The 13147-nt window shown below is 44.1% G+C and overlaps 1 protein-coding gene across 9 annotated transcripts in view; it reads right to left on the bottom strand.

The window, feature by feature from the left end:
- Positions 1-11579, bottom strand: part of CCDC158 (coiled-coil domain containing 158) — a 50239-nt gene extending 38660 nt beyond the window's left edge. For 2 of the 9 annotated variants that reach the window (XM_083571023.1, XM_083571029.1), the window contains exons 1-5: positions 9941-9981; positions 6532-6583; positions 5769-5805; positions 4339-4460; positions 215-495 (exon numbers count right to left, since the gene is read on the bottom strand). In XM_083571023.1, the coding sequence (XP_083427149.1) occupies positions 215-495; positions 4339-4460; positions 5769-5794 (429 nt within the window). In that variant the 5' untranslated portion in view covers positions 5795-5805; positions 6532-6583; positions 9941-9981. Of the gene's footprint in view, positions 1-214; positions 496-4338; positions 4461-5768; positions 5806-6531; positions 6584-8413; positions 8596-9335; positions 9874-9940; positions 9992-11120 lie in introns of those variants that run through there. The other 7 variants (XM_083571022.1, XM_083571028.1, XM_083571027.1 and 4 more) reach the window with 7 other exon arrangements.
- Positions 11580-13147: the final 1568 nt, after the last annotated feature.

Raw genomic sequence — 13147 nt, 5'->3', positions numbered from 1 at the left:
AAATACAGTAATTATAAAACCTTTCCTGTATGATCCCAATCTGCTGCATTCAGATTTTCTTGGTGCATAACTTAAGTTACCTTGGTCAACGGTTTTGATTCTCCCGCCACCACCTTTAGTGCAGGGAATACACTGCCCTGGTTGTGATATCTACCCCCTGCAGTTAAATGACATTCAGTACACTGAGAGCCTTTCTGCCAAGCTTGAAACTCACTTCATTTAGCTTCTTCTGCAGATCTCTGACTTGCTGAGAATATTCTTCCAAGATGGACTCAATGGACTCTTTCCCTTTCCCTGGACATTTCTTGGGCCTTTTACCGGTCTCCATGTCAATGTCCAATTCATATTTAGTATATAAAATTTTGGGAGGGCTACTGCTGGTGGCAGCAGCAGCAGCAGGGGCTGTACTACAGGTAGAACTTGTGGAGCCCTCCATCAGTGTGCCGAGCCTGGAAGATGGTGCATTTGGGTTGCTCTTATATGCAGAAGAAGTGCCTATGGAAAACAACAAAGACGTTCAGGGCAGCTGAAGAAAGTGAAACAGCAGCAATAGCGTAGCAAGTACAGTAAACAGCGACTGGCTGCTTGCCTATTCCACAACCATTCACATCCATGTGTGGGATGTAAAACGCAGGAGCAGTCAATGACAACATTCCTAGAGTGTACATGTTAGAACATGGGGAGGGATGTCTGTCCAGCAAGCAGGTAAACTTCCTGCGGACGGACTTCCTCCGCAAGTGACCAGAGGTGGGTGGGGCCTCACCTGTGCAGGTAAATGATAAAAGCACAGGGCAGGCAGCCATCTCTCTCTCTCTCTCTGCCATCACCTTTCGAAGAAGTAGGATGCCCTCTTGGCTCTCAGCCAAGAGAGGAGAGGACTATTTTCCTATAAGATAGATTCTACGTGTATTTTACCTTTTTAAGCCTGTCTGCCTTCTGGGATCATATTGTGATACAGAACGTGAGTAAACTCTTTTATACCTTTATAAAGACTGTGTCGTGTCTTGTATTTTAAGAGGGAACAAAGGGGAAACTACCAGAGTAATTATTATAGAGGTTCTAGCGAACCTGTGCAGACGTTACCGTTGCGAACAAAAAGGGGAATGTTATAAACTCTGCTGATATTTTGGGAACTTGTTAGCACAAATTGGATTAGGATATAATCTCACAATATATCCTCTCCTGCACCCCTGAACATTCCCACACCATGAGGAAAAAAATTGAGAGCAAACAATAGGTTAGCTATTAGAGCAGGGTGTGCTGTGTTGGAAGCTCCTCTGGTTGAGCATTTTCTATCGCAGAATCATTCTGATAGGGATTTATTGTTCACAGGACTGTGGGTGAATGAGAAAACATCAACAAAAGACAAGATCATGAAAAACGGCTACGACAGAAAGAATCTCAGTTCATTTTTATGTTTAAGACCATTCACCCTGAAGGACTCAATTCTGAACTGGATTTAAATTGTTTTATTTGATGTTTTCTTATTGTTGTTATATTGCTTTGTACCCTTAAATTGAATTACTGCAATTCATTCTCCCTGTAATGAGCGCCACCTGGGAATGGTTACTTATGCTTCAGGTATCATGCAACTGGTAGCAGTGGTTACATATCCACATGACCACTGCTCCTTGTGCATTTTACTAATCTATGGGGTATGTACTTTTGTTGTTCTTATTGTAGTTGTAGCATATGGATTGTAATGTGTGAAGCTTATATAGTGTTCATGTACACAGGTCATTGTTTCATATTTGAATTCTTTTGTAGTTCTGCTGAAGAAGATTCCAGCGAAACAGTCAGATTATCCGGGATCACTGTCCGTTGTTATTCACCTACTACTTCGGCACCATGAACGCCTAAAAAAAGTTTTACCGCTTAGCCCACAGGATAGCATCTATTACTTTGTTTCAACCATAGACTTATTATACTTCTATGGACTTTCAAAGATTGACAGACGTTTGTTCAATTGATTTCAAATATATTAAGAGTATTTACAAGTGCACACATTTTGTTTTTGTTACTAAATCATGTATACTATGCAGTAAGAATTACAGTGCTATCTAGTATACTGGTCTGCGTGTTGTTTGTATTGTTTGTTGTATTAGAGCAGGGGTTGGCCCACAAGTGGCCCACAGGGGTCGTTTAACTGGCTCATGAGCTGCTCCTGAACCAAGCCACCGGCTCGGCGAGTCCCCGTGCTCTGCGCTAAACCACCGCAGCGTGGTGCGGGGACTTGCTTCCGCGGCGCCGAAAATTGCGTCTGTGCAGACACAGACACCAAAAATCACGGGTGCGATCCGGCCCACGGAGGGATCTCCACTGGAGCGAACTGGCCCTGGCGAGCTAAACCTTGCCAACCCCTGTATTAGAGTCATGTACACAGAGTAGAAGATGGCAGGATCCCCAAGGATGCGCCATACGGGGAGCTAGTTTCAGCCACCAGGCTCGTTGACAGAGCAATTCCGTGCTACAAAGATGTGTGCAAACATGACATGAAGGCTGGCAGACATCAAGCCTGCCATGTGGGAAACCCTTGCAAATGACCGCAGTGCCTGGAGACAGGCAGTCAGGTCAGTGACCAGAGGAGAAATGACCACTGTGAGGACCGCAGAGAGATGAAACACCACGGTGCATCTGCAGCAGCAAAACTGGATGCCTTCATCTGCCCCAGCTGCAACAAAATATGTCTCTCCTGTATTGGTCACTACAGCCACAGCAGGCGCTGTAACTCTCCAACGGTTTGACTTCACCCCCCTGTGGCACACTTCCAGTAGCTCTCAAGGAAGGCAGTGTCAGGAGTTCAGCCTACACTCGAGTAGGACCCTGGCAGAGACACATGCCCAACTGGCATGTTCCCTCCCTATCGGTCGATCGTTCGGGAGCTTCATAAGCTTTCTTCAGCCCGAACATCACAGCGACCGATGCCAACAGACATTGGCACACTTAGGGATCTGCAGAGTTTGCACACCTTGCGTGACAGACCTCAGTGACTCAGCATTTTGGCTAATCTACTTTATTTACATATAAACACACACGGAGCACTGCAACATGGCTCCCTCTCTCTCTAGCATCAGACAGAAAAGAGAAAAAGAACAAAGGACAATAGTCCCACTTCACGGAACACAGTAACACAAACATCCTGTTTCCGTCACTTCCCACTCTGTGGAGTCAAAACATATACTGTCATGTGAAAGACAACAATCCTATGACTGCAATTATGGAGCAGGAATCCTAACAGGCAGATGCCAACAGCAAGAGACAATATCCTTGTGGAAGTTGTAGTGTTTGTCTGAACTGCAGCAAGATATGGGCTGCGTTTTGGGAACTGTAGTTTGTTAAGGGTGCTGAAAACGGTATCTCTGTGAGAGAGAAACCATATGATGAATTAATCCTAGGAATAAGAAGGAATATATGATTAAGGACTTTTATACATACAGCACTGAAGGAGCAATCGGTATAGGGCCGTGCTTTTGTTCATTATGAAACGAAGGCATGACAACCCAAAAAAACTACAACTCCTATCTGTGAGCATAGAAGTTGCACTGGAACTAGTAGACTTCAAAGTCCATAGGCCAAACAATCTTTGAACACAAACTTGCAGGAAAGATTCTGAAATTGTGGTGTGTAGAGCATGCACAAGCTTCAGGAAAAGAACTATTCAAACAGTTAAAGAAAAGGATGTATTGGGCCCACAGATAAGGGTAATGTTATTGCCTAATGGGCTTGATGAGGGTATCAACTGGATGACAGCTACAGATGTGATGGGAAACTCAGACTCTTAACTTTCCTGTGTTTTATATAAACCTTTCCTATTTTCCATTTGTATTGGGTTTAACTATAACATTTTTTTGCTGTTGCAATTTATAATAATATTGTAGAATAATGTAGAATAAGTGTTGGGAGGATAGTTTTAAAGAGTGAATTGGGTATATGAAAATTTAAGCAGGATGCTTATTAGACTTGATTGCCTTATTGGGTCAGGTATCTAATTTCTTGGAATGGTATAAAAATCCCAACCTTTTGAGCATAGACCTAGATCAGTTTGAGGGTATTTATTGTCTGAATGAAGAACTGGTTCGAGTATGTAACATATTTGAAGTGAGTTTTGCTCCATTTTTTTAATATACACAGGTTTTTTTTAAGTCTCTAGCTAAACTGATCTAATCAACTCACTTTTTTGTAGAGTTTTAGGCTGCCTGTTTGAAATTTAAGAGGATTAATATTTTCATCCATCTTTTGAACGCAACTAGTAGCTCTGAAATCACCTTGTTGCCTCTATGGTCAACTGCAAGGCATTCTCCATTTTTTACACTTTATGTACATGCAGGTTGTACATACCTGAACTTGTCAAGAGGTTTGAAGGAGAGGAACACCCTTGACGTGTGAGGGATTCCACTGAGAATTTGGTTGCTTCTTCCTGCAGTTTCAAGGTCTCTTGGGTTTGCCTTTGCAGCGCTTCCCTGTAGAGTCAAAAGGCTGCATATGAGTAGAGACTATGCTGGATGGAAAGCAAAACACCGATGGACAACAAAAGAGGTTTAAAGATGCTCTCAAGGCAAATCTAAAAAAAAAAAAAGCAGTATAAGCACGGAAGATTGGAAACACTGGTCTGTGAGTGCTCCAGTTGGAGGACAGCCTTTACCAAAGGTGTTGTGGGTTTTGAAGATGCTCAAACTCAGGGCAAAAGGAAGAAACAAGCAAAGATGAAGGCATGTCTGGCAAACCCTCACCGTGATCAACTCCCGCCTGGAAACCTATTTCCCCACATAGGTTTGGAAGGACATGTGGATCCAGAATTGGCCTCCACAGTCACTTGCAGACACATTGTTAAGACCGTGTTCATGGGAGGCAATCTTACTTACAATCTACGAGTGATTGCCAAAGAAGAACTACACCGCCTACAGGTGACTTGCACCTTACAGGAAAAGACACTGTGGAAAGAACTTTATGAGCCCTCTTCCTTGCTCCCAAAGTCTGCTAAGCAAGGCGGTGGGCAAGGCCCACTCCAGACAGGTAAGGATGGTTGCCGGTGGCGGGGGGGGGGGGGAGTTCTGGGGTTTCCTGGCTTTATGTGATTTTGCATTTACACACTGACCCCAAAACAGAACCCTTCCATAAAATGTGAGTTAAAAGGTAAAGGGACCCCTGATCATTAGGTCCAGTCGTGGCCGACTCGGGTTGCGGCGCTCATCTCGCTTTATTGGCCGAGGGAGCCGGCGTACAGCTTCTGGGTCATGTGGCCAACATGACTAAGCCGCTTCTAGCGAACCAGAGCAGCGCACGGAAACACAATTTCCCTTCCTGCCGGAGCGGTACCTATTTATCTACTTGCACTTTGACTTGCTTTCGAACTGCTAGGTTGGCAGGAGCAGGGACCGAGCAACGGGAGCTCACCCCGTCGCGGGGATTCGAACCATCAACCTTCTGATCAGCAAGTCCTAGGCTCTGTGGTTTAACCCACAGCGCCATCTGTGTCCCTCAAAATGTGAGTTACTTGTACATTTATTCCATAATCTGGCCTAATATTTTCATTCAGGTCACATTCCTAAATGTACAGTGACAGTTAAAAGCATTTGCACACTTCACACCTTAACACATGCACTGTCTGCTGGACCTTTCTGAGAAATGATAGTGTCGACTAACAGATAAATCCTTTACTACTAAATTCTCCCAAGAATCTATTAATTATCAAGGACATTCCCGTGCTCAGATTGTCAACTGCAGATTATTGACACCTCTGTAACAGGGTAAAAGCAAGCAGGTACTACCTTAGTTCTTTAATATTCTTGCTCATTTTTGCAAAACCTGCAAACAACAACAATTATTTCATAAGAAATCAATTTGAGAAAGCCTTTGTGATGAAATTTACAAATGAATGCAAGAGCATTACAAATATACATGGGATACATTTATTTTAGAATCCAGCCATGCTTCTTAAATGTTACATATTTTAACAAACTGATTATGTATTTTTAAAATTACGTGTTTTTGCTCTTTTCCATTTCAAAACAAACAAAAAGTTTAAGAAAAGCTCCTTTCACAAGAAAGCTTCTTTACTATAACTTTTTTTTTAAAAAAATGAATACTTTGCCTTGTACTATTGAACAGGTGAGCAACCTGGAAAACAGGGACCAACCACATTTTATGTGGTCTCCCAAGCCTCATGAAACTGACCTAACTTTCCACCCCATCATGATTACTTCCTATCTGTTCATTTTATCCTTATTGTTCCTTGCCTTTTCAGGCTTTCTATGTAGTGTCTGAATAGTTGGAAGGGAACAGTATTTTACTGAATGAAAATAAGTGTATGGCTTTTAAATAAAAGTGTTTTTCCTGGTTGTATTGATGGGGGAAAGAAGTATATTTATTTGAGACCATCCCCATTATACCCAGTGGTTACACCCACAACATACATTTAAAGTGGATGGCTTCCCCCAAAGAATTCTGGAACTGCAGGGCAATTCAACTAAATACACACGCCCCCTTACTCAGCCAGTGCCAGATAACAGCAATAAAAATCTTTATTTATACCTCAAAAGGTGTTTGTCCTCTCCAAGAACCGCAAAAGGATTTCACGACAAACCTAAATAGATATAAACTTTATCAGCATTCAAAAGTCACACATACTTTTAGAAGGCAGAACCTTTAGAAAATCAAGATAAGAGATTTCACATTTTCAGGATACAGCTTCCAATTTCAAGTTTAAAAGATGTAGTAGAAATTTGCTCAACTCTTTGCTTATGCAGGTGTGACACAAGAGGATGCAAACCGAAGCCAGATACATTTGACTGCTTTGCCTTTTTGACTTTTGGTCAGATCACCAATCAGCGCATCATGCTCAGTGTGATGGATGACAAATCAGCAAAGTGCAGCAACTCTGCTGGCTCACAAAGTCTCAAAAATGCACATGCAAGTCAGGAGGACTTTAGATGTTTCAACAAAGAGCCGCAAACAGTGGTGATGTGGAATTTGCCAAAGGGACTAGATGCAGAAGACAAGGAGAGTAGGACTAATTCTGTGCTAATGATGTGCTGGACAGGGAGGTGCCTAAGAGTTATTGAAAATAATACAATTGCCTTATGTTTCATGGAGCCTGGATGTCCTGAAGGATCATAATATTTAATTAAAAATGAGGGATGTCAAAAAGCACTTGCATTGACGAAAATAAGATGCTAAGATCTTGCCTTTGCACTATCCAGAAAAACTTATCAGGAGAACATTCTCGGGGGATCCTCCCACCAACATCCGCCAGGGAAAAGGGAGGCTTTGCTGATTCTCTAAAAGGCACAATCCAGTTTAACACATTTTGGCTATGTTGTAGACATTTGACCTTTTTATATAAATAAATTACATTTTTGTGCCTGTGCAACCACAAATGAATGGGAGGTCTTGCAAGAATAACTAAGCCCGGGTGAACTTTGATGCTTTGGAACAATGTGAACACTTATTAGGGGTCATTGTCCAGAATAATCTAGCTACTGTATATTCATGTAAGGAAAGGATATAAATCCCCAAGTGTGTACAAGAGTCTTGTATTTAAACACTCACCTTGTTGCCATTGGCAACCCGGAATTCCATGCAGCTAAGTGTGTGGAATTCTCTCCAGGAGAGTTAGCAGGTTTCACCTTCATCATCCTGCTCAACTTCCCCACTGGGTATGGAGGAAGACAAAACAGGCTGGTGAAGAAGAAACTGCATGGACAGCTACAAAAGTATGGAATTTATGCTAACCTTAACTCAGATAACAAAGAAATCTATACACTCAAGGACAGGTGGCAAGGGAAGAATTGGGAGGAAGGGTGTAGCAGTTTAACTTTTATTTCTTTACATAACACTGTATTCTTGAAAATCAATAAATATATGGGGGGAAAGCCTGTGTGTTCTGTCCTTCCTTTGGCAGTCTGCTGTGCTTTCAGCTGCATAAAAAAGTATTTTTTTTATTTTGCAGGCTACTACTGGGGAGGGGGGCTTATTTACAAGGCTGAAATACATATACTTATTTCTTTTTTAAATGGTTTTATTCCCCTTCCCCTGCACTCAGTATCGAGCTTTGAGGGGTGACCTAAGAAAAGCTGACAACTGAGCTCAATAACAGGCAAAGAGGAGCACTAGAAGTGTTTAAATGTGTTTTTATAGTAACAAGGTCTCTCTAGGGCATGTCAAATACATTCTTCTTTCATTTATTAGTACGGTAGTGTAGAGTACTATAAGATGTTTGGGATCTGCCTTTCTTGACTCTCTTTTAAAATGCAACATATAAGGCCAAAGCATAGGAGAAAAGGAAGAATGAATGAAGCTGGCTGAAAAGGTGAAAAAGGAAAGAACACCAAGAGGACCACTCTGGATTTGGGAGGGGAGAAGGAATCATTTAAAACCAGGATGTCAGAATTTTCTGTATTTGTGACATATTCACCTTGTTGGTGGTGCCACCCCTGGGGTGGGGAGACTGCCTGGTTGGTGCTGACCTGTAACAGAACCTTTGCACTTCCCCTGTTGTGAAATGTTCTCCCTGGTGAGGTGTGCCTGTCTCCCTCATTCATGACTTTCAGGATTTTTTAAAGAAATCCTTTACCTAGGCATTAGATGGCTGAAAGACACTTCCTGGCAACCCTGAGCTCACTGGTTGAGATAATGTTTTAAAACACAATGTTTTATGAACACTTAAAAAAAAATCATGTTATTATTGATGCCATTTGCTCTTTCAGGAGAAAGGTAAAGGGACCCCTGACCATTAGGTCCAGTCGTGGCCGACTCTGGGGTTGCGGCGCTCATCTCGCTTTATTGGCCGAGGGAGCCGGCGTACAGCTTCTGGGTCATAGGCCAGCATGACTAAGCCGCTTATGGCGAACCAGAGCAGCGCACGGAAACGCCGTTTGCCTTCCCGCCAGAGCGGTGCCTATTTATCTACTTGCACTTTGATGTGCTTTTGAACTGCTAGGTTGGCAGGAGCAGGGACCGAGCAACAGGAGCTCACCCCGTTGCGGGGATTCGAACCGCCGACCTTCTGGTTCGCAAGTCCTAGGCTCTGTGGTTTAACCCACAGCGCCACCCGCGTCCTGTTCAGGAGAAAAGGTGGGGTATAAAGAAAATAAATTAATATAGGGAAGCAGCTGCCAAGGCGACTTGACAAGCTGACATAGGCAGGTTCCAGGCCTTTTGGACCCTTTGAGCAAAACAGCAGATTTAAGAACTCAACAATCAAGAAATCCATAATCTGGCATCCTAACCCACAATCCACTGGCAGTTACCCAGGGACCCGAGGACTGGGCCATGCTGACAAAGTCTGCACGCTCTGGGTCCTGCGAGGAAGGGGTGAAATTGTCAACAGTCCATACCTGTTGTATTGTAATAACTCTCAGAGAAAAAATACACCAGTGCCGGATCTAGGGCAGTGCGGGCGGTTCCCCTGCCAGGCCGAAAGGGCACAAAACGGAGAAGATTCATAACTGAGAAGATCCGTTTGGGGGCACCGGATTCTGGCCTCACTCAGGGCACCATATGATGAAAGATGACCAAAATCCGCCCCAGCGTAGACATTCCTCAGAAACAGGGAAGCTAAGGGCAAAACCCCCCGAAAAAGGTATCCCGGGCAGGGAAGCTGCCTGCCTCCCTGTGTTTCAAGTCCCAACACTCTCCCCTGCTAAATAGGAAAACGTGGGTCCGGATGCTCCAAAAGCCTTGTCCGGCAGCTTGAACACCCTGCCAGGCCAAAAATCGAGCGGATAGGTAAACCACCCCCCAAAAAAGCCCCAAAACGTAGCTCTGAGATTGTGTTGGTCACTTGACTACGCGTTGGGCGGAGATGCTCCAATTCTTTATAACCTTAGAACCGCAAGGTCAGTAAAGGTTATTTGGGGAGGGGCGGTAGAGTAGGGGGTGGCTGGCCCCTTGGCCTACAGGGAAACGCCATCTTCTCCTAGGCCCAAGGCCTGCGCCCCACCTGCTACGGATTGTCCTCTTCCCACTCCTCACCTGAAAGAGGATCCAAGTAGGGGAAGGAAGTGGACACACCTGGGGCAGGTGAGCTAGGAGCCCACAGCAGCCCCTGCTGGTGGGAGGTGGAACTGCAGAGGCTTCCCTTAGGCCCAGGCCCTCCCTGCACCACCATATATATATTATATATATATATATACATATGTATATACCCCTTGAGGCCTAGTTAGGGGCAGAGGCATTTGTTTACTTGTTTTACTACTACTACTACAACAACAAAAGACCTCAATGCAGGTTTGCCAAAAGGAGAAAAGCAATAGAATTGGGGGTGGGGGTGGGGGTAGACACAGTCACGCTTTAAAAAAAGAGATTGCTCTTTATTTATGTCATAACACACCGCTTGGTTGCCAAAAACCACCAGAGAAAACCACTCAAAGCAACAGAAGTAATTAGATCATAATATTGTGGTTATGATTTGATAGATAGGAGATCGGGTACAGCAGAAGGGGAGAAACAGCAGCTCCACGGAATAAAAGAGTAGGAAGTCAACAAAAAAATCAGAGAAAAGACAAAATGGTGGTCTTGCCTGTATATGCTAAAAATGTGGAGACTTAATAAAATACAATTGTAAAACAAAAACCGCAGGCCTCAAAGCAGATTTACAAAAAGGTAAGAAAAAACACACCAATAAAATCAAGGGAGGGTGGCTTTTAAAAAGATTGTTTATTTCATAATACACCACTTGACTGAAACAACCAACCAACCAAACAAACCTTCAAAGCGGGTTTACAAAAAAGTAACGAAAATGATAAAATCGAGGAAAAAAGCAGCCACACTGTAATGTTTGTGATAATGTGCAGGTGTCAGGTACATCAAGTGTTCAATCTGGAGCTCTTAGGGTTGTTCCCCAAAATAATCTGCAATAGAAATTCACCCAGATTCTGATACAGTATGCAATGAGGGTAGGATATCTATCTGTCTGTCTGTCTGTCTGTCTGCACACTGTGCTTCATGAGAATGGAACCAAGGCCGTAAAAAGCCACTGTGTGAGAATCCAAGAAGGGGGAGGGTATCAGACGGAAAAATCCCGCTGCGGTGCTAGCAGGAGATATGTTAAAAAGTGCAAAGATTGAAATAAATTTCCAAACAACAAAGTCCCATCCTGGGACTTGTTGCATTGCACCTACCTCTGAGAGCGACACCTGCGGGGTTTGTGCCTTGCGGTCTTTAGGCCAGGAGTTGTGCTGAACTGCCTTGCGCGATGATGACCTTGCTCTGCACACACGAGGGGAGAAGGGACCACATTGCTTCTCTCCGAGGGCTGCCCTGCAGTTCATGCTTCCCTCCTTCTTTTGCACACGACACACGGGCCACCGTTGAATGCCAAAAAGGACTCCTGAAGTGCAGAACCGTTGAGAGTCAGCAGCCCTCCCTCCGGCTGGCAGCGTATGGAATAACCTAGGCAACAAACTCCACCTCTGATAGTAGCTGCTGTGTGCATGTGTGGGAACCAATGAATGCCACTTCTGGTGTTTGGTTTCTCCAGAAGACGGCTTTTGTTCATGCATCTCGGTAATTGCTGTGGAAGGAAACTGAATACTGCCATGCTACAGCGCTTGCTGGTGCTTCTCTGCTGCAGGTCAGCATAAGCCCTTATGCACTTGGGGTTGGGGGAATTTTTAGAATCTCCTATCAGAATATAGGGGTACCTCAGGTTAAGTACTTAATTCGTTCCGGAGGTCCGTTCTTAACCTGAAACTGTTCTTAACCTGAAGCACCACTTTAGCTAATGGGGCCTCCTGCTGCCGCCGGAGCATGATTTCTGTTCTCATCCTGAAGCAAAGTTCTTAACCTGAGGTACTATTTCTGGGTTAGCGGAGTCTGTAACCTGAAGTGCATATAACCTGAAGTGTATGTAACCTGAGGTACCACTGTAACGCACGTTTGTAACATACGCAACAAAGAAACTGTGCACATATTCCTGTGTACTCTGCATCCAACACGCAGGATGCAGAATACACAGGTGAACACATCGGGTAAATCACACCCCATAATTTATCCTGCATCAATCCCAACATGCTGTGTTTTGATGGCTTCCAAACCAAGAAAATGACCTGGCCGCGCTTTGAAGTCCAACTCTATGATTCTATGATTCTATGAAGTAGTAATGTGTACCCACGCACAGACTTTTTTTTCCTTGCTGTGAAACGCTGGACATTTCATACGTTCTGCTTGCAAGGCCAGAATCTCTGATTAAGACTGGGCTTTCACAGCCAACCTACACATTACAGTGGTACCTCGGGTTACAGACGCTTCAGGTTACAGACTCTGCTAACCCAGAAATAGTACCTCAGGTTAAGAACTTTGCTTCAGGTTGAGAACAGAAATTGTGCGGCGGCGGCAGGAGGTCCCATTAGCTAAAGTGGTACCTCAGGTTAAGAACAGTTTCAGGTTAAGAACGGACCTCCAGAACAAATTAAGTTCTTAACCCGAGGTACCACTGTACACAGAAACAGAAAGTATTAGAATCCCAGCAGCTGTTGTTTCTAGTTGAAGTTGCTTTGGGGAAGGAAGAGTTTTGGGAAGAGAAGAGGCAGAATAGGCGCTTTATTATCCCCAAGTTTGCTGCTTTTATGTCATGACTCCCTCCCCTAGCTGTGGGGGCTTGTAATGCAGCAGGAAACCTTTATGGCGCATTTCTGGTGATTTATAGACCTGATGCTTTCAAGGTAGTCACATGCTTTCAGCGCTGTTTGCACCTGCAAAGGTTTTGGGGTGGTCGCACAGCTTCATTACCGATCAGAGAGAGCATCGTATAGTGGTTAGTGCATTGGATTTCAGCTGTATAACTCAGTTGGTTAAAGCATGGTGCTGATGACACCAAGGTTGCAGGTTCAATCCCTGTACGGGACAGCTGCATATTCCTGCATTGCAGGGGGCTGGACTCATTCAGGGGTCAGCAAACTTTTTCAGCAGGGGGCCAGTCCACTGTCCCTCAGACCTTGTGGGGGGCCAGACTATATTTTGAAGAAAAAAAATGAACGAATTCCTATGCCCCACAAATAACCCAGAGATGCATTTTAAATAAAAGGACACATTCTACTCATGTAAAAACATGCTGATTCCTGGAATGTCCACGGGCTTGATTTAGAAGGCGATTGGGCCGGATCCGGCCCCTAGTTTGCCTACCCATGGACTAGATGATCCTCAGGGT

Source organism: Podarcis filfolensis (assembly GCF_964270895.1).
Source record: "Podarcis filfolensis genome assembly, chromosome: 9".
Lineage (NCBI taxonomy): Eukaryota > Metazoa > Chordata > Lepidosauria > Squamata > Lacertidae > Podarcis > Podarcis filfolensis.
This window is presented reverse-complemented; position numbering and strand designations above follow the sequence as displayed.